The sequence below is a fragment of the Triturus cristatus genome, chromosome 10, assembly GCF_964204655.1.
Source record: "Triturus cristatus chromosome 10, aTriCri1.1, whole genome shotgun sequence".
Classification (NCBI taxonomy): Eukaryota; Metazoa; Chordata; class Amphibia; order Caudata; family Salamandridae; genus Triturus; species Triturus cristatus.
In genome coordinates, this window is record NC_140593.1 from 817806558 (window position 1) to 817830781 (window position 24224).

The 24224-nt window shown below is 41.3% G+C and overlaps 1 protein-coding gene across 6 annotated transcripts in view; it reads right to left on the reverse strand.

Annotated features, from left to right (window-relative positions):
* RHBDF1 (rhomboid 5 homolog 1) overlaps positions 1 to 24224 on the reverse strand; it is a 430268-nt gene that overhangs the window by 124349 nt on the left and 281695 nt on the right. For all 6 annotated transcript variants that reach the window (XM_085628414.1, XM_085628412.1, XM_085628413.1 and 3 more), the window contains 3 exons: positions 10876 to 11089; positions 4001 to 4207; positions 922 to 1044 (listed from right to left, as the gene is read on the reverse strand). In XM_085628414.1, coding sequence (XP_085484540.1) covers positions 922 to 1044; positions 4001 to 4207; positions 10876 to 11089 — 544 coding nt within the window. The remainder of the gene's footprint in view (positions 1 to 921; positions 1045 to 4000; positions 4208 to 10875; positions 11090 to 24224) is intronic.

A 24224-nucleotide genomic window follows, 5' to 3' on the forward strand; every position in this document is an offset into this window, starting at 1 on the left:
GGGAAAATGGGATGTTGATCACATCACTCCTGTTTTGATTAACCTAGTAGAGCTACCCTTGCAAATCCATACACTTTCAAGACATGCAAAGACGTACAAAGCTGTGAAAGCAGTCTTAGCATAACACTTCGCAGAGAAAGTGGCCATCCCTTGTATGGAATGTAACTCAGGAACCCAGGGCATCACTTGACTATTTAAAAATGCAAGAAGGTAAAAAAAAAAACAGAGCCAAACGTTCTCCAATGGTGCTCTGCGGCCACAGAACAACAATCCTCCTCCCCCCAGATTTGTCACTTTTCCTCTGAAATTCACAAAGGAGACTAAACTCCATCCCATTGAGAATCATTTCTAATGTGGCTCTTAACAACATCCTCTCCGATCCTGTCGATTAGCATAACTCAGCAGGGTCTCTGCGTCTCCTTTTGAGATCAGACCTCCTCCCTATATTCTGCCTTTCAACGCGTTCTCTCGTGTATTGCCCTGCACCCTCTGACCCACAGGCAATGCCACCACTATGGCACCACGCTGCTCTTGCAGCTAGGTTTGTGCGAGAAGGGACAGAGGCAGCAAGGATTTACCTTAGCAACTTAAACATGATTCCAAGTTTTCTGCAATGGGTGTGTTAATCTATTGATTTGTCTTACCCACTCATTAAGTCTGCATTAAAAGACTCTAAAGCGCTAAAGTGGATACTAAATCCTGTGTGCATGATAAGCATGTGGTGGCCATGCAGAGATCAGATCAGCAAAGTTATTTTGCAAAAATACCGTGGGAATTCCGCTTGGTTAACATTTGGCCAAACTCATCGGGATCCTCGAGGTCTGTGCACTGCTAAGCAGGCACTGATGCACTGAAGTGCTAGAAGGCGCGCGGGTCAAAAGGCAGATGGATGGTGGTTCACCGATTTTTTACATTTCTCACCCTTGCGAAAAATGAGGTGTCGAGCTCATCCTGGAAATCAACGGTATCTTCCTCCATGAAGCTGGCTGGCGTAAAACTCCGCCGCTGCGCCCTTCTGAGAGTACCTTCCTTTAAAGGACGACCCTGAAAATAAAATGGGGCAAATAAAGTATTCAGCAAACTACATCTAAAAATGGTAGTCTAAGGTGAGACATCAAATTCGAAGGCGATTGTACATTTTCATAAATATGTATACATTTTGAAATGTTCAATCTCCTACATATGTTTTTGAAATGCTTTACAATCTATGAAGCAAATCACGCAAACCTAGAAAGCAAACATACAAGGTCACGGATGGGGACAGGGCTACTGCCATGCTGATGTCTCATTCATCCAGCTTGAAATCGGTCCTCATGGTCTGCCACAGTGGTACCAGTTGCATCCCTCATGTATAAGCAGTGGTATGGAAGGAGGAGAGATGCTTCTAGCCAAAAGGGATTATCTTCCTCTGGGTGCCCCTCTGCCTGTCTGCTATGATATGATGAGACCCTCTGTTTCTTAAGTTATAAATCTTTATAGTAGGATGATTTTTGAGTGTTCCTTTTCTCCTTGCAAATCTAGCTCTTATAAATTCAAAACTTACTTTTAATAAGTATTACTTTTAACAATTAAAATGTAGCTGACATATGTTTTGTTCTGCATTTTAGGACAGGTGAGCTTTTTCAAAGCGTATTAATATTTTCATGTGTCATCATTCAAGCGTTGTGTCTGTAAAACCATTTGTCGTCGTCCCCAATTTCTGGACAAGTCAGTCCACAGACGTCATTCTTGGTCATTTCAGAGTGTTTGTCCATCCTGTGCCTTTTCTGCTGGAGCTGAGGACACGAAGACCAATGGTTTTTCAGAGATGACCTTTAATGGATGTCAAATGAAAATATGAATTACAAGCACTGCATAAGCAAAGAATCAAAGATAGTAGCTAGCAAGTGTGTAAGTTGCAAACAGTGGAGGAGAGTGGTTAAAATATTGGCCTACTACACCAAGAAATAACAACAACACTGTTTAAAGACGTGTGCCTAGTTCAGCTTGGCACCAAAACTGCCCTTTGTAACACTTAGGAGTCTGATGAAAGCAACCACAAAATGAAAAGGTGCACCATAAAAAGATATGCACTGGGACAGGCCATGGTGGCAGCTAGAGACAGCCCTGTCAACAAGCTCTCTGCCTGTCAATATTAGACTAGGTATAAATTAACAGCAGTATGCAGTAGCGTGGTAGGTGTGTACTAGCAGACATCATGCACCTTGTGTAATGCCCTTCACTCTTAACACCAGTAATGACACCAATTACATGTGCAACACTTTTAAATCAGTATTTAAACATAGATGAAGTATTAGGATGTTTGCTGCGGTAAGAAAGTGGGACACGTTCTGCAGCCTCGTTCTCGTTAAGGGCGAGGAGCTACAGACTCACAGAAGGGAATGTCTTGAGTGCGTGTCAGCCATCACCATGAGAATAACTACCTAAAATGATTACAATGCAATCAAATACATCTATTTGATTTTAATGATTGTCCCACTGTTTGGAAAGTAGAAACAATACACATTGCCTTTATAAACAACCGCAGTTCACACTGCACCTGCAACTCCAGAACCTTTCCTTTTCTTCACCCTGGTCTCCAATCCTATCCTTGTGCTGTGCTGATATTTTGCAAATGTTTGCAAGTGGAAGACATTGTGAGAATCACCAGTTACTAAGATGGCTTCAAACTCTTTAATTTTAAAGGTTGTCTCTATCCTCTCTACAGTAGGGACTTGTTGCAGCCTGTGAAAGTCCTGTTCGTATTTAATTACTTCCCTTTTCCTAATTAATGGTTTGGCCAACCGCAAGAGTAGGGAGAGTGAAAGGAGCCCAGGCCCCATCCCTCAACCACTGGTGAGTGAGGTCCAAGACTTGGGGAGGCGCCCGCCCCACCTCACATAGAGAGCCTCTAAAGAGGCCGACCCCCCTGGAATCATCCCAGTGATGGCGCTTTGGCCATTTCCTTTTTCCTAACTTAGATCAGGGTATGGAAGGCATGTACACGGACAGTAGCAGTGTTTTTGTTGTTTTCCTTCTTATTTATAGTCATACATTTCTTGTGCAGTGGATCAGCATCCAGGGTTTTCAGGTGAGGTTCAGGGAGTTCCCTTGCTGGCTCACCATGACCTTGACAGAAAGATATAGGCACCTTTAGCCATTTCCCATTTAAGAATTGAGATCCCCATCTGTGCAGCAGCCCATACATTTCAAAGGCTCAGGGAGGCCCCACATCTTATAGTACAGGACCCCCTCAACTCCTGTGCCAACAGGCAAAGACAGATCATAAAATGGAATGGATGTAGTTCTTGCTAATATAGCTTCAGATGGTCTATCAATCTAAGATGCAAATTATGTCTGGATTATTTGGTAGACATTATATAAGGAACTGAGGGTTCGAAAGATGTTTTAACAGATAATCCAGGCTCAATTAACACTATTTATATTTATGAGGGTTCAACACGCGGTCCACAGTAGGGAATCAGGTTTCAAGTTCCAGTGATTCTCTTTCATAATTTCGGCTGAGTGAAAAGTCTATCTGCAACAAAGGGTTCTTCAAATATGATATCAAACAAACTAATGCTTAACACATATTGCATCATTAATTCAATAAAACAAATACTTTTGTTACAATATAACATGGTTATTTCATCGTTGATGCACTGTGAACTGACTGGCAAACCAGATATGGAAGCAAATAGGAAGAATAAAGCAAAGTATAGTTGAAATATTTGTCAAATTCTTGCTTCAGTGGTATCTGTTTGCACGATGGCATTATTCATTAGAACTCATCTTACTACTCATTTGTGACAAGCTAGTTTCATATTGTCTCCCATTTAAAATGTTAAGATTCACACGGTAGGCCCAAAGCCGCCATAAGCTATCAACTTTCATGGTGGAAACTCTTGATCTGCCAGATGTTAAATTGAATATTCATTCAAAGCACAGGTTTTAAAATTAAATTACCATTTTATATTCCACCATTGTATATTTTCTATAAGCAACATAAGAAACTGTTTACCTTGACAAGTGCGGCTGCGGCTCTGAAGCTCATTTTTGCAACGGACTCCCTTTTTCGTCGTCTCGGCAGGCGGTTGAACCCAGAGCGAGAGCTGGTGAAGGAGCAGAGGGATGCTGCACCGGGAGTGATCGGAGTGTGTGGCATGTTGTACCCATCGTAATCTTCCACCATGCGGAATGCTCGGCCTCGCGCTAAAGGATCTATAATCTGCACCCAAGGAGAGAAACAAGCAAAACCAAGTCAGATGCAATGGTGAGTTAACAACCTATTGTTTTAATCTGACACCATTAAACGTTTATTTCTCTTAAACAATAATCAAAACTAGCTCTTTCCTAAATTTATGCAAATTTGATTTTCCCTGTAATTGACTTTGAGTGAAAAAACACAGAAACCTTATATCGTGGCAATTCAGGTCTCCGTGTTGCCATTGTGAGAGTCATCCGCCTTAGTTTGGAACCTCAGGTTCCCTATAGCATCAATAGCATTGCTATACATTTTTAGATGGCCATCTTAAAATGCTGAATTTTCTGCGCCCAAATTCGAGTCCACATGTCAAGGACTACGTAAAGTGCACAGCTGTACAACCAAGTGCTGTTCAGACTATAACACTGATTAAAACTAGCAGCACCCAAACTCAGCTGATTCCCACAGTTCTCCCTTATAAGCAAGTACACTGCATCTTCTGGGTATAGTTAAACTTGCAGAACTCATCAGATGTTAATTGAGGGAGTTAAATCATGGGGTTATCTTCCCAGCTCACTAATATCTAAATTACACATTTTGAAACACCCACTGTAGAAACCTCTGCCTTCAGCATGAATTCTCCATGGATATGTGCCACTACACACCCTTTGTGAACAGAATAAGTGAAGTTAATTGGATGGAGTAATTTGAAACACTTACATTTATTTATTTAGATGGCTACCTATTTTTGCTTGAAGATTTCTTTACATTAATGTGAACTGATTTAAATACCCAGCTCTCTTCCGTTCCACTGTTTAGCATGTGTTTGTCAGATCTGCATATGTGCTTCGATAATGCAAAGTACCATAAACTTTATTGATCTGTTCGCAGGTAACCAGAGCAATCTTCAGCATATCAGGGTAATATGCTCCCTACAAGGCTTGCTGTGTCCATTTTAGCAAACTACTTTTGCGTTCAGTCTGTGTTTTTTGCTGTGCCTTTCAGAAGAGCACTGCAGCAATCAATTCTGGAGCCCTCAAATGGTACGGGAGGGTCAAATTCTGAGAAAAAGAAAACTTGATATAATCTTTTGCTACACATCCTCTCAAGTCACAAGGAAGAGTGAGCGCCCCTTTCGAGCCCCCACAACATTGCAAAGGGCCAGGAGTCGCAATGTAGACCCTCTGGGGCATATTTTTGAGAGGCTTGAGTCACGTTTGCACCATGCAAAGTGGTACATGCGTGACGCACGCCTCTAAGTCAGAGATATGAAGCCACGCAGTCACTTTACGTCACTTTACGTGGCTGTGAATGGCTTCACAAATCTGGAGCGTTGCCTTACTCTGTGCAAGGGAGGTGTTTCCACGCATCTCCTATGGTTTTTGACACATTTCCAGATTTACAAGGACTTGTAAACCTGGGACTGGGCCACAATTGTCCCACGCCAAATCAGGTGTGTCACAACCAGGAGATCTATCTTTTTCCTCTTTCTACATTCTGCATTCTGGAGCACACACAGCAAGAGGAAAACGCCCCTCAGGATTGTTCATGCATACAATGCAGGTACCCTTGCACCATGGTATAAGGGTACCTGTGTTGGCGCTAGGCTGCCAAAACAGCTCAAGCGCAAGGGGAAAGGACAGGAGTGTAAGCGCATTCCTGACCTTACAGTGTTGCAGCGCAGCAGGGCGACTTGCACCGATAATTTCATAAATATGCCCCTCTGCTGCAAATTAATTTCTACATCACAACTGTGATATTTGCGTCTTCAAAACCTGCAGTTTTGTAAAATGCAAGCTTGGAACAGCAATTAACTTTGCTACCCAACTAAACAATCTCCAGTGCTGAAGCCATTGGAAATTATATGAAACATCCCTCATCTAAAAACAATCAAAAAGGGAAAATGTCCATAATTATTTTCAATAGCCTTCAATATGAAATGGCCCCTGTGTAAGGAAAGAGTTGGCAAAATGTATTTGTATTTCAGGATCTCTCAGTACTAAAACGTCATGATGTCGAGCTGAAGACACAAGTGGCTTTTTCTCTTAGGCAAAGGATACTAGCATTTTTTTTTATTAACAGAATCTATAGGAATACCACTAAAATATTTCGTTTTAAGATCATAACAAAATGTAGTAAAATAAGAGGTACTTGCCTGATGTAAAACTGGTGAGATATGATCTCCTTATATAGTAAAAATCATCCCCAAAATATAAATTAATACTGAGATACAGTCAATCACCTTTGGACGTTATACACCTATGTGTTTGATGGAAGATTTGATTCTAAGCTTTTAGATGCTGGGGAGTGGGGGCAGGTTTCTTGTAGCTAGTATTTGAATATCGGATAAGATTTGGGAAGCCTGATTTCAACGGGTGTGTCATTTTAGGCCTTTATAGCAGCTTATGCAGTGGAACGTTACCCACAGCTGCACTATATTAAACACCGAGCACTGCACTGTCATGTAACTCCTCAAACTGATGTCATGTTTCCGTCAGATATGCCTATCAGTAGATATTAGAATAAAATTTGAATGAAGGGCACAATTCATTTTTTTTTTTACTTATATGCTTGACACCGGGTGTACAGCCTCACTAAGCAGATGATCCGATAGCACACCGCAGAAACAGAATCAAATCAAAGAACCCCCTCTGAGACTTTGTGAAATATTTATTTCATGGACGAAACCGTTGATAATCACGAATGTGGTGAACAGGCTTCCATTCACCCTTCAGTCTACCCATGAATTCACTAGTACAGCAAACATTTGATAAGATGTCAACAAAAACCGAATAACAAAATGTTGGGAGCATTTCCTCCATAATAAGCAAGATTGTCTTGGTCTCTCACTATGTGAGTCATGATTGCTACTTTGTTGGTAAACTGAATAAGGACACATGGACAAGTTCTGAATCACACTGCGCAGGGTGATGAATAGCAGTGTGTGGAAGTTGTGGCTGTAGACCAGCTCTCCAGAATCTCTCATTCCATAAAAAAGTAATAAATGTGTCTGGTAGTATTTCACTCAACACCCAAGTTTCTTTTTTTTATAGATAATGACTCCAAGGCGGTCTTGCCTTGGAGCGTTTCCTTTTCCCAGGTAGTTAATCGCAGATTTAACTCCCTAAATTGTCGAGTGTCAGCTGTTCTGTCGCCGTGGTGTCTGACAGGATCACTGGTTTTAGAAATAGAACTGCAGCTCCGTGATAATATGCTTCGAGGGAAACATTTCACCATAGAAGTTATACAACTTTTTGTTCATTAGAGGTCACTAGAACAGTGCATCAAATCTGAATGCAATCTTGTCTGGACTCTTTTCGGTGTGCCTGAGAAAGCGCCGGTGTAATTCCTTCTTTCCTACAGAATGCACTGGTGTGGGCCTGGTTGCCGCTATCGATAGCCATTTCAGCCATTTTACCTTTCCGCGTTGGATTACCTAGAAAGAACTGTCACAACACATGCACCGCACTGAAGAGAGAATAGACATGTGATCAGTATCGTGATGATAGCCCTGGATAGTATGGATCTCGCATAAAGGTGATGCATCCCACATGCCTTGCCAGGTAACGCATTTCCTATTGCAGGAACATATCTGAAGCTGCAGCTCTTTAAACATTTTCATTAAAACACATTACTTCAATTAAACTACCAAATACACTATTTTTTAAAAAAAATCACTCCACAAAGAAGCAAAGTGCCACATACCATTGAGTTCAGTTCTGCAGACATGCTTGCTGCAAATATGAAGACAGTATCTGCTTACCGACCAAATACCTGTCATCTCTGCGCCTATACAATTCGGCCGTATGAGTAGTAATCAACCCAACTCGTTGAGTACCGCACTACTTCACCTGCAGTTCTCCATTCCCAAAGGGTCTGCTTCTGTTTTTTATTTCTTTGTTAACCTAGCAGCGCGTGCCCCTGCCTCACAATCAGGGGTAAGAAACGAGTAGCGGGAACTTGGACGAAAACATAGAAAATCTGCAAACTCCATTTTGGTTTCACATAGGGAAATGTACACAAGTGAGGATATAGCCCGAATATAAACCACGTCTTTCTCAAGTAAGACTCTAGGAGAAATATGCACCAGAAAGGCCCTCTTTAGATGCACATCTGAATCACTGGCAACAAGGCCTCAAACTGCTCCCTTAGCCTAATAGAGTAAAGAATAAACAGCGCTTGGTAGGGCCCAACCACTTTGAGAACCAAAAAAATCCTTCAAGCATAGACAAGCTGTGCAGGGAGAAATATTACTTGACAGTCTAATAATAAAATGTACCCCTGCAGTATCAGCTTCTTGGTTAAAGGAGCACAGGCCTGGTTTAAAGTGAAAGCGCTTAAATACCAACAGATCGTACCATGGAAAAGACACTCTACGGGTTTTTACCTTTAAGTGTTTTGAAATCTGTTGCCGTTTTTAGATACTAAAGATACAGCTCCAAAAAGAGCGACTGCAACAACTTGTTTTACGATAACCCTTAGTGTGGTTTCTCACGCATGCCTCCAGACAGTGCCCTAAACCAAACCAGCCATTCATGCCACAAGATCATCATATGCGGCACTTTCCCTGTTGCAGTGCCCAGATATGTCTAAGAACCAACTGTACCAAGTTTAGCCACCCATTCTCCATTCAAACTTAGTGCACTTTTTTCTAAAGACCTTAATGTGTGATGTCATAGTGTTGATGGTGAGCTTACTTCTATTACAGTGCAAATTCAAGCCTGATGTCTGACGCTGCAGTCTGATCCGGGTTCATTCCAGTATGAAAAGATAGTCAGCATTCACCAGCTCACTTACGGGATATATGTCAATATACCATGTCCAAAATACCATTTGGCTGTGACATCTGGTGCAATACCCATTCATATGTTGCCCACTCAGTTTAAAGGGGAAACCTAAATATGTATGATTGGCAGGTTTGCAGCTGGTAAAGTGGCCCTTCACCGAATAGAAGTATATTTGGCAGAGTCGCTTGCCCAATATTACACCTCTTAGGCATGGACCATATTCAAAAAGAAGTCATCAGGGAAGCAAAATATGTGCCAGCATGGGCACTCCTTTTCAACCTCCCAATTGGATACTAATATTCTAGTGTTAAAATCTCCTCCCATCACTACTTGGATATGCCAAAAACAAGTCAAATTTACTCTAATTTCTTCTTCAATCTCCTGTTGGCATTCCCTAATCCAAGGTCAATTATAATTTTTTTAAGTAAATGTTACTAATAGTGAAAGCTTGAACGTCTTCTTGATTCCTTAGTTTTAACAATGACAACCACACCATAACAAAATGTAAAATGACTTTACAAGCATGAAGTGTTCCATGTTAGGTTGACAAACATGGCCAGTCCACCAATGGGGCAAACTTTAGGGAAAGTCTCAGCTCCTAAGTGGAAGAAATGGAATCCACTTAAGTGCAGTGGGATGGTTAGAAGTGCCTCCTGCAACAGAAGGACCGAGAAGGTCCCTACATCCAGCCAACATACTGATCCAAAAACATCCCAGACTACACAATAGCGCCCTCAGACCCCCATCGTTATTCAGGAGAAAGTTAAAGATGGCCAACCAATTTAACAGCCCCAAAAAGAAATCACTGCTGCTGTAATCTGCTCTTTGGGTGATGGTAAGAAAGACTGCAGGACACAACCCTTCTGCATTGCCTACAGCCCAGATGTCTCATTTATTAGATCTAAAGTGCAATCATTCTGCTCCTGTGCAAAGCCCTCCATGTGGGCGTTCCAACATTTACATTCAGGGAGGTGTTGAATTAATCAATACTCCCGCAGCACGTAGTTCTTATCGGACATTATGTCTCTTTATTCTACGTCTATTCTATCCAAGCGTTTATAAGACCTGCCACCTCACATCTCTTCTGACCAGGGAAAGATACCTCCTCATGGAGTAGACAATAAGCATAATATGGATGTTTTGTAGACAGCAGACATGGCCGTCTTGAAGTACCTCGCTGACGCCTTGGACGCTGTGGTGTGGGCATACCAGCAGGTGATGACTGATGTTGATAGGAATGAGCAGCGGAGAGTCACTCTTCACTGGTCTCCAGTGTTGGAATCTGCCTGATCCATATTTTTCTTATGTTGAAACATGGGTGATTTTTCCCAGGAAATCATTAAATGTGAGACTTTTCAGTGCGGACTTGGGGCCATTATATAAAATGTCCTAGAACAAGTTGCTGTTAGTGGCGGTGATTACTATGGTACTTTCAATTTAATCACATAGTATATGAAGCTATCTAACATGCAGTTAATATTTTCCATGGGACACACAACAATCCAAAAACCCGGTTCCATTATACTGTGAAAAATCCACATGCGTTTGGTTAGGGTAAATGCAAAATTCTAGCGGATTGTCCTAAAGAATGTCATAATTCCAAACCTCTTCACATACTTCAAGCTCCCTTTCCAATGGGTCTCCAGTTAAGAAGTATATTCATGTTTAGGGATAGCATTTTAATTATATTTGAAAACCCACAAAGTATGCCTTTGAGGGACTTCCTGCCACCTGTAGTATCCAATACTCTACTTCCAAACCTCATGGTGTCCTTTCCAATGACAGAAAATTCCACCCACCCTGCAGATTTTCGGCAGTCGTGAGTGATGCCTGCTCTATCTCACTTGCTTTCACTCTCTCATCACAGCCAACATTCTAAAATGGCCACTTCATGAACGTGCTTACCTTCTGCATGCCAAGCTGTGCCGATCCCACATAGAGAGGAGGCGGCGTCTCGGTGCTGGTCAGAGAAATATTATCCTGGCTTGGGAGATCCATTTCTCGGATGACCTGAGGTTTTAATTTTCCATACCGCTGGCTGCAGTGACGTAGGCTTTTTCTTTGCCATTTCTGAGTAGCATCACTGTCCTTGCTTACACCAAACCAGTCCGCCGTCCCCCTGGAATGGGACACAAAGTCAACATTTTCATGGTTTTGAAAAGTACAGATGAGAGAATCCAGAGAAAACTAGCAGAAAATCCACACACACAAGGTGCAAAAATCTTAGTTTTAGTAAATTCGAAAAACATCATTCATTTACAATTGTTTCCCATACCCAGGTAATAAGAGACAGTAAACGGAGAGGCATGAGTGCAAAAGACCATAAGTAAACAAGAAAACATTTCGATTTGTCTTTCTGTGGTACATGTTGCGACTTGAAGTCTACTAAAAAACTTTTAATATTGCACATTTTTTGTATTTTATTCTGTCCATATGCATAACTACTGAAATGAGAATAAATTTACTTTTTTTTGCTCATTTTACGGATGGCCTGCTTAGTTTACTGCCTTGTTAATGACTGGCAGAGATTGAGGGCACCAAAAATAACCACAAGTAAGAGAAAGGTATTAGCACCTGGCATCAGTGTTTAATTTGAGTCGATGGTGACAGGTGGGCCCCACCAGCACTTCATTTTCTTCAACAAACTTTGATCCACAGCAAGATGGTGAAACATACAAGGTGGAATGAAGGATGAAAAGAAAGATAGAAGCAGTAACGGGGGAGGAGATAGGGATAGAAAAGAACCTGCAAGAGTGAGACAAAAAGGCAGAGGATGTCTAGTGTAGGATTAAAGTGGCATCAGGTTAAGAAAAAACTAGGCAGCTATGGTATTCGGCAACCCGAACTTTGATAAAGTCGGCAGTGGGATTTGAGTAAAACGTTGGGCCCGGGCACTAATTCACTAATTCTTTTACAAATTAAGCACTGCCTGGCACAGTTAACTTTGTATGCATTGAGAATGGGTGTAGGGAAAACAAAGCCACTCCAGCAGTCAGCTGATAACCTGTATGAAAAGCTGAATGGAGTGCATGTCTTATGAAAACAAGATCTCTGTCATCATGTTGCCAAGACCTTTTTTAGATTAAACAATTAAAAAAAATAGTAAGTCTGTAATACTGTTACACAAAGAAAAAACGGCACAGTTTCACCAAAATTGTTATTTAATTTTTTATTTAGGTACTTAATGTTGGCAGTTGCATTTATTTTGACACTGTTGCTTGGTTTTAAGGGATTCATGTTGCTTCCTATGTTGACATTTTGCTTCAGTGTGTTTTTCAAGCTGCTAATGAAATGACACTTTTGGCAAACATATACATTTTGCTGTAGGATATGTTCGCTACATAAACATCTTCAATTTTAGTCTTTACATTTCCCAAAATGACATGAATATTCCCATACAACAAATAATTTAAAAGTGGCATCCCGAGGGTCAGTAGGCCCTAATCTTTAAAATAATTCACACACACGTGTGCGCGCACACACACACACATACACACACACACGCACGCACGCACGCACACACACACTAATTAAGCGAGGTAAACACACAGCAATGCTATAATGCAACAAGGAAATATTTCATACATCAGGAATGACTTGTGCATTCCTCTGCTGAAGTACCATTCACATTGCGTACAGTTCTGCATTCTGAATTTGTTGTGGGCAAGCGTGCATATATATATATATATATATGTATATTATCTACTGGCGGTCGCCAGTAGATAGTTATAGTTAGGACCTATTTTCCATAGGAAATCCGCAACATTCTATTCCCAATAAGTCTAGCGCCGGTTGACGAATCCTCGCGAAATTTTACAAACTTTTGGCCAGCTCTGCTCCGCTCCTACCCTGAAAGTTTCGTGGTGATTCATCAAACGGGGGCCGAGAAAAAAGGGGGTCCCAAAACGCATTTTCCCCATGCAATTTCCCATAGGATCTGTTGTCGCAGCTACAGCCCGAACCGCTGAACAGAATGACACCAAATTTGGTCCTCAGTTCAGACTCGTGCCTTTTGCATAAATGGTGTGAATCCGTTCAGTAGTTCCTGAGAAAATTAGAGTTAAAAGTACATAAATATCTATGGCCGGGGAGGATCCGCGGACCCTACCCGCACCGTGAGCGCACCCTCCCCGAACCGAGTGCGCACCCTCCCGATCGCGTGCTGAATGCTAATTGGCTGTCGAGTGTCTGTCTACATTCGAAACCAGGAACTGTTGGCGGCCATTTTCTGCCTCGGTAGAAGCGAGGCTGAAGAATCAAGGGGAATAAGTGTGTGAAACATATAAAGGGGGCAGAGTGGAAATACTCTGACCCTCTAGAGGTGCTTAGGGGGTCCCCTTTTTTTTTTTTTAAACGGCGAAATGCGCGCACCGTGCGCACATCCTATCGCGTTGGGTGCACGGATTCTCTCGCGATGGATGCGCGGAACCACAGAATTGTTTTTTGAAAAAAGACAAGAAATCATTGGTTTTATGACTACTTTCTACACTGACGTTTAAGACTAGTTTAGAGTTTGTCTTCAATTAATATTCACATGAAATACATATATATGTTTCTTTAAATGTTAAATACTTCGCGGGATCCGCGCACCTACCGCATCATAGACGCAGATGACGCATCGCGGAAGCACGTAAACGTCGCGTTACGTACATCGAACGTGTCGCGTATAGGCTGGGAGTCACATAACGGTCGCATTGCGATCGCGCACTAAACACGTACCTAACGCATACCGTCCGCGGATGCTTCCGCGTAGGGATCGAGAACGGTGCGCATAGGGTGCGCGGATCCAAAAAAATAGAAAAAAAATATGTAAAATAAAGTTTTGAACATATAGTTAAAGAAATATTTTTAAAAATATAAAAAAATATGTTTGAAAAACCCAATAAAACAAATATTTTTTTAAATTTTTTTTAAAGAATGAATTAAATAAATACATTTTAAAAATGGTGATAAAAAATAATAATAAAAAAAAATAATTTAATTAACACACTGAAATTGAAAAATATAGGAATCCAATGAAAATCATTAAACATGATATCTTTAGAGATAAGTTATAGATAGGAATTAGCATTTAAAAAACCTTTGAAATTCACTGAAAAAACCATCGGTTTCATGCACGTTATAGTTAGGAATGGCATTTAAAAAACCTTTGAAATTCACTGAAAAAAAACCATAGGTTTCAGAGACGTTATAGTTAGAAATTAGCATTTAAAAAACCTTTGAAATTTACTGAAAAAACCATAGGTTTCATGCACGTTATAGTTAGGAATTGGCATTTAAAAAACCTTAGACATTCACTGAAAAAAAACCATAGGTTTCAGAGACGTTATAGTTAGAAATTAGCATTTAAAAAACCTTTGAAATTCACTGAAAAAACCATAGGTTTCAGGGGTGTTATAGTTAGCTGGACATTTCTCCCATACAAAACCCTAGAAATTCCCCTGTTATAGTTAGTTCAGCTAACTATAACTCGCACCCCTGCAATGCACTGCTGATGACGTCACATATTACATCACTCATGACATGGTCAGTGACATCACGGATGACATCACTGATGACATCTCAAATGACATCACTGATGACATTACTGATGACGTCATCCAGTGACTGTGTGTTTCTGTAAAGTTTAAATATGTTTTATATATTTATAGTGAAAGGCCTGTGGAAGAATGAGTGGGTGTACAAGTGTGTGAATGGATGATTTTCAAGGTGCGTGACTGACTCTATAAGTGAGTCATTAAATGTATCTTACTGCAGACTAGTGACTAAACTGTGTGAATGTCTGTATGTGTCTGTGTGTAGGTGTATAAGTGGCTGCATGGTTTTGTGAATAGCTATATGAGTGTCTATATGGGTTATTGATTGGTTGTCTGAGTATCTGTATGGGTGCCTGAGTGTTTGTGTGGGTAGGGTGTGTGTGTCTCTATGCATAGATGTGTGAGTGGGTGATTCTATGGGTGCATGGTTTTAAGAGTGCATCTGTAATGAACTGTATGGTTGAGTGAGTGTATGTATGGGTGTGTTAGGGATTGAATGTATATCTCAGTGGTACATGTGTGACTAACTACATATGTGAAAGGCAGTATATATGCGTGTAAGAGTATATAAGTGGGTATATGTGAGAGTGTGTGATTGTGAGAGTGGCTGTATGGATGAGTGTGTGCTTGTATCAATGATTGTATAAGAGCGTAAAAATGTGGTACTATTTTTATGAGTAAGTGAACTTGAGTATGTATAACTGCATAGGTGAGTAAATGGGAGTGTGATTAATTATTTGCATGACTGACTAGGTGTGAGAGTACCTCTATGGATGATTGGTGGTGTGTGAGTGTCTATGTAGGTGTATAAATGCATATGATAGTCTTGTACAGAGTGACTGTAAGTATGAGTGACTGTACAGGTGAGTGAGTGTAGGTGTATGTAGACCTAAGAGTTAATGAGTGGGTATGTAGTTATTGGCATTGGAGTATCTATGGTTTTGAGAATGGACGTCTGAAATTTTGAGTTGGTGTATCAACGGTTAAATTAGGGTGTGAGAAGATGCAGTAATTTATCACATGGATGATGTCATCAGTGATGTCATCAGTGATGTCATTTGAGATGTCATCAGTGATGTCACTGACCATGTCATGAGTGATGTAATATGTGACGTCATCAGCAGTGCATTGCAGGGGTGCGAGTTATAGTTAGCTGAACTAACTATAACAGGGGAATTTCTAGGGTTTTGTACGAGAGAAATGTCCAGCTAACTATAACACCCCTGAAACCTATGGTTTTTTCAGTGAATTTCTAAGGTTTTTTAAATGCCAATTCCTAACTATAACGCCCCTGAAACCTTTGGTTTTTGCAGTGAATATATATACACACACACACACACACATATATATATTTTTTTCTTCACAATCACTGACGCACATGAACCAGATAATTGTGCATGAATGCTGTAACAGTTGCACCGATGTTGAACCTAAAAAGCTCCACCACATTCCAGTGCTTCAAGTGAATGATAGAATGATAGAAGTGTGTGATGCACAATATAATGGGCATAAAATACACACCGTATATAGAGTATTGTGCAAAATGTCATGTATGTGTGAGTGGTTTGGACGCACACGCTTACTTACTCCATATTAACATAATGTCACAAAACGTATTTTAAAAATGTAAGTCCTAATTTTGTTTACAAACTCCTTATTTGGGTAAAATGTAATAATAAAAATGGAAGTACGTTTCTTCCAGGAGCACTACTAAAATAGCTTAACAGTCTTTGGGTATTTCCAGCAATGTTTGGCCTAAATAACGAGACTCTCACTGGAATCCACATTAGGTGATCCTGTCAAACACAAGGCCTAATGTGAACTTATGTTTCTTCCTATTCATTATGAAATCTTACACCAATTGAAAAGTCTTGGATATTCACAAAAATAAGACTGAACAAATCCAAGTGTAATAAACGGTGTCATATTAAGAGATTTCTGGACGTCTCTCCACTTAATTCACTCAGCCATCGTGCAAACTATGAATGTGCGGTTTTTAAAGTGACCATGGAAAAGACTGTTACAATAAAAAGGCCTGCAGTAAAGTGTATGCTGTGTGAGCTTAATGTGACTTCACATAACCAAAAACATATCCGAGGAAACACAACAAACACATGACACGTTTCCATTTAAACATTGGTTCAGAGAAGCAGCCTTAGGTAAAATAGGATGTGAAAATTAGTTTAGCCATCTTTTTGGAACTGGAATCTTTAAATTTAATTTAAGTAAAATTACCAACAACCTTTGTTTAATACCATATCTGTTTTTTCAATTTAGAGAACCTGGACAATGAGGTGATAGATTGAATTATAAGGTAATTGCTTATATTATACTCTTTAATGACAGTTTTTCATTATTATTAGTAATTAATCTTAGCTGGCAAAACTTAGTGGTTATTCAAGATTTGATTTTTGGGGTGAGGGCAGGTGGAGTGTAGAGGAATAATGAATGAGAAATGGAGGACTGCGGGGAAAAAAAAAGCAAGCGAATTAAAGACAGTCGCAAGAGAGTCAGATATGGACCGCAAGAGAGAAGAGAGAGAAAGAGGGAGAGAGTAAGATGCAGTGCTCTAAGTAAGGCAAAAGGTCGGATGTCTTTCAAAGGACTGTGGTCAAAGAATCATAAATAACAAGGAATCTTTGAAAAGAGGCGTGGTCTCTGTAATTATGGGGGTGGCCTAAAACATCTCAAGTAGAATTCTGTGCATGACACAGCTTGCCAAGTGATCAGTATTTCATGGCATCACTATGAGTTTTTTGAGTGCATCCAAACATCAAACAACAACAAACACATAAACCTAAACCAAGTGAGACCTACTGGCTCAGCCAATGTTGTTAACACTGATTTGTATTCAATAACAGATATATGAGTAATAGCTCCCATTCTTCCCTTTATATAACTTGACTCTGAACTCCCCTTCCCTGCATTTCTTCAAATACATCTCTTTGTCATCTTCAGGTAACAAATATAATCACCTTCCCCTCCAGAGCTGCCTTTTCACATGTTCCTACTGCTGGTAGTTCCTTTCGTCTCCTCCACTTCACCATTCCCACATATATACACACACACACATGCATAAGCGCTGTATTTTCTTTTCCTCTGGCCAGTGGCATAGCAAGGTCAGGTAGTAACCGGTGCGCAAAATGTCTTGTCACCCCCGGCTTGACAAAAATATGTGTTGAAAACACATATTTTTGTCATTTTGTCACCCCCCTAAGTGATTTCTTGTCACCCCCGGCTTGACAAAATTGCAAAAATATGTGTTTAAAACACATATTTTTGCCATTTTGTCAGCCCCCTCAGTGATGACACCCGGGGCGGCCCGCACCCACCGCACCCCCCTTCCTACGCCACTGCCTCTAGCGCTTTCACAATTCGACAGCTGTGTACCTCTTTCACGCACTCTTGCAGAGAATGGCAATTGCACCTGCCACAATATGACCAATGCGTTGTGTACTATGCAGAGAGGCCAATGACTGGATGAGCATGCAGTCACTCATGACACAGTGGCATACACTGGCAGAAACTCTCACTGTCTTCAGCCTCAACCCAGAGCTCGTCATCATGGCCTTTCATGAACACTCATTCACCTGTTGAATTCACAGGCAATATAAGTGACCCAGTTTGCAATATGCCCTACACGACCCACGACACGTATACCAACCATCATGAAGTAAAACGTGCGCAATCTAACTGGAACTCCAACACTGATTTGGACTTTCTAAAGCGTTCTTGCACTTATTGTCGAGAAATGAGTCGATGTTTTTGCTTGCAAAATTATGGTCATAAATATCAGGTCCTGGAGGGACTAGCTCCAGGTTCTGAGTTTTGACAGCGCAGCTGTCAAACAGACCTTTTGATTACAATATACCCAGAAGGGGTTTTGGGTCGGCCCCTTTAAACCATTGGCTTTCTTTGACCCGCCTCATTCAACCACTCCCTTGAGACTTCAAGCCCGGGGGAGTGTCCCTCTCTCATCTAATGCTGCTTGCTGTTTAGGCGCATCCTTCAGCCCCGCCTGAGCGCTTGCATTGATCTGCATGCGGGACTACTTTACAAATATAGCCTTCTCTGTCCAATGCACCTACAGGGCATGCGTTAGCACATTAAAAACGGTAAACAACGTTTATGATGAAACTTTTTCCCCGCAAGGATTCACAACGCGGTCGTTACAACGACCGCGTTGTGATTCCGCATACCATTACTCCGCAAGTCGGAACAACGGCTTGCGGGGTGGTGTTCGCACAGACTGGAGTCGGAATAGTAAATTATACTATTCCAACATCCAGCACCCCCCTCCGCAAGTCGTTGTTCCGACTTGCGGAGTAATGGTATGCGGAATCACAACGCGGTCGTTGTAACGACCACGTTGGGAATCCATGCGGGGAAAAAGACTGCGGGACAAAGACATATATTCATTAAAAACAGACCTATCGATTTTGCCAATGCTTGTTTTGAATACTGTTGGCACAGAGCACTGGCTGAACCCACCCCACTTAAGGCCTTGGTGAGAGATAGGGACAGAGTGAGAGTGTGGGGCGAGGCGGAGGGTATAATCGAGAGATCAAGAGACAGTTCAATAGACCCGTGCCATCATCTCGCCCAGCCATATTCTGTTTGATTATCAATGGCGGTGCAAGGGGGGCCCAGATGGGGCCCATGCCCAGCTATATTAGTTCTGCCAACGCCCCCTGTGCCCCACAACCGAAGCTGTTGAATGTGCCAATCGGAAACACAGAAACAAAACGACACTGCACCTTTCCACGCACATTTGTCCATGTACATTTCACTGCAAAGCAGTGTTATTTGAGGCAACACACGGGCCCGCAAGTTTGCTATAAATGTTCAAATGTGACTTTTTGTATGTGTGGACATAGAGAGAGATAAAGACACACATTAATACAGTCAGAATTAAACATTTAAGGCAAACGTGCACATATTATAAGTATATATTTATGTATACAAACACCTGAGCATCCACTCGTTACAAATACCCTTTACAAGTGGCCCCAGCAGTTTAATTTGTGTCACAGTGTGCACGACCCGCCCCCTAAAAATCATTTCTAGAGAGAGCACTGTTGCTTATAATTAACACCTGTATTAGAACATTGTGCCTGAATGACCATTCTGTGTGTTAGTACTACGTTCTGGTGTGTAATAAAAATACTTATCTTTTTCTCAAAAGAAATACAGAGGCCAGTGAGAGAGAACGGAATGTTTGTTTGATTGCTCGAACTTAAACCCCTCCCCCGCCCCCCTCAAAGGACTCTCCTGCTCCCCCTGCCCTACTAATCGCCCAGACGCCCATGGTTGGCCAACCAGAATGCACTCTCACTCTGTCTGCTTCTAGGAAATCACGTTTGGGCAGATCTTCCCACTCAACATGTTCTATGTAAAAGCAGCCTGAAGAAAGAAATCCCTGTTCCCTCTGGAAGAGAGTTAGAACAGTGGAACCGCCAGGAGAAATTTAACAACCCCTTTTTTTCTAACATACTTTAGGGTGTAAACTGTAACAGTGCTTATTAACTTTTTGACTTATGTGAACCCCCACTTAATAATTACTGGAATTTGGAGACCCTTACTGAATCATTACTGGAATCTATTGAAAGCCAGGGGCCTGGGTGTAATAATTTCCCATGATTTGAACTGTAAAACAATACATGAAAAATTCAAAAACAAACATTCATCAAATTCACAAACGTTGAAATATTTGTATATTTTATTTAATTCACGAACATAACAAAAATAATTAATGGGAAGGTAGGAGCTTTTCTAAATTCAGTTGAGGCCACTCATTGTCCGTACTATATTCTGTTTGATGGCCTGCACTGTTCCCACAAATCAATCTGAGGATACTAACTTCATTTTTAGCCTCTATTTTCCAATTCCTCCACATTTACAGAACGTTTTAAAATTTTCAGCTTTACACTTGCTCAAATTTTAATCATGTTGGAAAGAACCCGGTGACTATCATAAAGAATAGCAAGGAACCTTGAACCTAACTCTGCCTTTCATCTGAAGCCGTTGAAGAAGGCCACTGGCCTTCGAAACATGGCCCCTTTTCCTCAAGACGTAAACACGATGTACAGCAATGTTTTGAGCTACTTGCATACTTTGTAGAAGTGCACATAGAAGGCAGGAACAGAGGGACTTGGCATCGACTAGGAGGGATTTGAGATAGTTAGATAATAAGGGGAGAGTTTTTTTCAGTTTATGAAGTTGGAAAAAAGCGCTCTTAGGTCATGTCACAGTCACAAATTATTTGCATATGACTGATTTATTTAACAGACTGTCCAAGATGTATCAAAATGTGATTTGCAAAATACAATCTGCAGTTTTGTAAAATTCCCCCATCTTTCACACATGTCCGTGGAAATCTATAAACAAATGTAACGAACCCTAGTTTATTAGTCCTGCGCTGCTGCTGGGTCAACAAGCATTTGCAATGCAATAGGTCTCGCATTCACGCGAGTTTGAGCTATTGACATTGCAAATGGCAATGGCTTTTATTCTTGTTTTTATTTTTGAAACATAAATAAAAGTCATTGTCATTTGCAATGTCAATAGCTCAAACTCGCATAAATACGAGACCTATTGCATTGCAAATGCTAACGGCTGCCCTGCAGTTCCCCCGGGGCACAAGCAGGCATCCACTTCTGTGAGGACAGCTGATCTCAGCAAAAAGACAGAAGTGGATGCCTGCTTGTGCCCCGGGGGGACTGACATAAAAAAAAAAACACGCAAAGCGGCATTTTGTTGCTATGGCAACAAAATGGCGTGGGACTGTCCACAGTCCCAGGGAAACGTGCATGCTGTTTGCAATGGACAAATGGCGAGAGCAGCCATCTTTGTCCATTGCAGACGCGTGCATGAGAGCCCTCGCGGAATTGATTACAAAAGGTGCTCTGCTGGCTAGGGCAGCGCATGCGCTGATTTTGCCAGGCGAGACCTAATAAAAAAGGGATTTGCCGCAGCCCAGGGACGTGGTAACTTCTTCTACAAGTGATGCCATGGGAAGCATTCCTGAATGGCCAGTCTGCATCCCAGCTTACAAAAGCTTCCAATTTGGCTCCCAGCTACTACCTCAGTCACCATCAAGTAACTAACTCAATAAGAATGCCAATGTAGAACCCATGAAGACCTGCAGACCAGCTGACTAGTATGCAGAAACAAAGACAACAGATTCACAAGTGAACAGTGACTCTGCCTTGCAATCTTTCCTTCATGTCTCTTCCCATTGAGAGGTCTGCACACATTGCCTTTACTGAGGCTAGTATTGTCCCTGGGGGACTCACAATGTGTTTAGTATCAAACTCCTGAACTCCCCCCGTTTCTCGGGCACCTGTTTCACCAATTCCTGAGCCCGAGAAGATTACTATATTCTCTACCTTCCCCCCAAGTCCTTCAGGTCCCTTTCTTTCAGTGTGTGGATCTGGACATGTTAAACCCAGACCATCAGTTCTGTATTCATATTAACAGAGTCATCATGGCTAAAAGCTTTACTGTTCCCTTAACCCTAAATCAGGACGTGATGCTGCCCCTGTCCAAGTTGATGATACTTTCAACCATGGACGCCCCTGTATCTCAGGGTTATCCTAACATAAAATAAACCTGATTGTGACCAAATGTTTTTGACTTACAGGCCCCTTGAAGTTTTTGCCAAAGCAGTTGGGTGTCAACCACTGGTGCTATTCCATCTCTTAGCACATTTACCAACCTGGACACTAATTTTGACCAATTCCAACAACAACAAGACATGTTTGAAGAATCCTGGGTGCCAGTCCCAACCAGGAGTCAAATTTCTGTTCACTGACCAACCTCTCTGGAATTATTTTGCAGGACCGCTTTGCCAGCTAGTGCGCTCCCATTAGGAGATCAGACCAATTTATAATGTGGAGGGTGGAAAATACTACCCCAGGGGCAAAATCTGCAAGCGTTTTGCTGTGATCTGCTTCTAAAGCATGTGGTGAGGGAGAAAGTCATGCAAGCGGAGACACATCGTTGCATGTCTATGATGTTCAATGCAATCTTCCCTGAGTGCTCCTGTCTTTAGTAAAGACATCACAACAACCAGTCAGGTTTATTTTCAAGGGTGGTACAAGTGATAAGTGTACAGCATAACCAAGGGTTGTGCGCAAGATCACCGATAAAGACACGGACAGTGACATTAAGTTGAAGTACATGTTACACCAGACATTGTTCTCATCCTTCAATGCCAACCTGATGGTTGTAGCCAAACTTAACCAATTTCAGTTTGGGGGAATAAAGATGTCTACACAAGGTCTCTTTTTGTTGGCTCTTCCACTGAAAAACATGCAGGAAGAAGTCATCTTAATTCCCAGAAACTCCTAAAAACACTGCTGATCCTGACAGCAGACCACTCCAAAATCTCAATCCTTGCTACGGTCAGTCTCTCTTGTGTCCCTCCGGCTTCCTTCCTTCCACTAGTCTTGCTGCCTGGCCCCTCCTCTCTCTCTGCACCTACCAAGCACAAAGTGCGAAGCCACCTCACCCTAGCATGAGCATCTGAAAAGTAAAATATTATAATAATAACAACAAAACACATCTCTCGATTTCATTTAACTATATGCAGGTTCAATTGAACTGGCATCTAAATAACACACAACTGGCTAACCAAACACCTTTGAAATACAGTGTAAGGTCGAGAGCGATGTCAGAGTACCCATGTTACAGCATTCAATTACTCTAAAAACATAAAAATGTTTCACAAAAGCTCTTTAACGTTTAGTATAAAGTTGACGTCAAAACAGATTTTAGAACATATTGCATCTGTATGCCCGAGCAAGCACTACTTAGGAGCTTTTCTATATAGAATTAATGTCTAAGTGGCTTGTCTCAAATTAGTGGAAATAATACACGAAACAGGAACACAATCGCCCGAACGCTGATTTCATGTAAGAAATTTAATATGGCCAGGACAAATCCCAAATTGCCTTTTGCGTACATCCCCCCTCCATTGTAATAAAACAATGTGTTGGGCCGTTTCTTGCAAGGTGGGGCCTTCATATGTGCCATGAGGAAACGGCCTACAGCTGAACGAATGGTTGTTTCATGGAATGTTGAACCCAAGAGCATGTTGAACTGACAGTAATTCGGGAGATCTTAAACTCAACTACTTCATTCAACAGAAAAATTGTTCAACCAAACATTTTAACTAGTATGTTTTCCATTAACACATTGTGTTCTGCAATATGTATTGTGGCCATGAATGAAGACATTGGATAGTAGGCAAACGTAACTCAGAACTGTTGTAAAGATTCCCCACATTAAAATTGACTACCAAACGTCCTTGTCCTAAAAACTTGAGTTTGAGATCAAAGCTTCCCACTCAAACTCTTTGGAAATTACCATAATTTCTATTCGCATTCACAGGGTAGCACTTCCATCATATCTCCACAGAAATCAATGATTCATAGGAACAGATCTTATCTGGGAATGGCATTCTCTACTGGGCTGGAAGATTCTTACTTCTAGAATCCATCTTCGTATGAGCCCTTCCTAAGGGGCAATAACTTAGCATAACACTGCACAATACCCACATCTGACCCTTTATTCTCATTAACTCACAAATGTTCTGCCTCTTGTTGAGGATCCAAGTCTTGTTGAGGTTGATCACTTATAAATACCTGACACACTAAAATATTGATATGAAGTGAACCAGGGCTCTCACTAAAGTCAGAAAATCTGTGTTCGAAA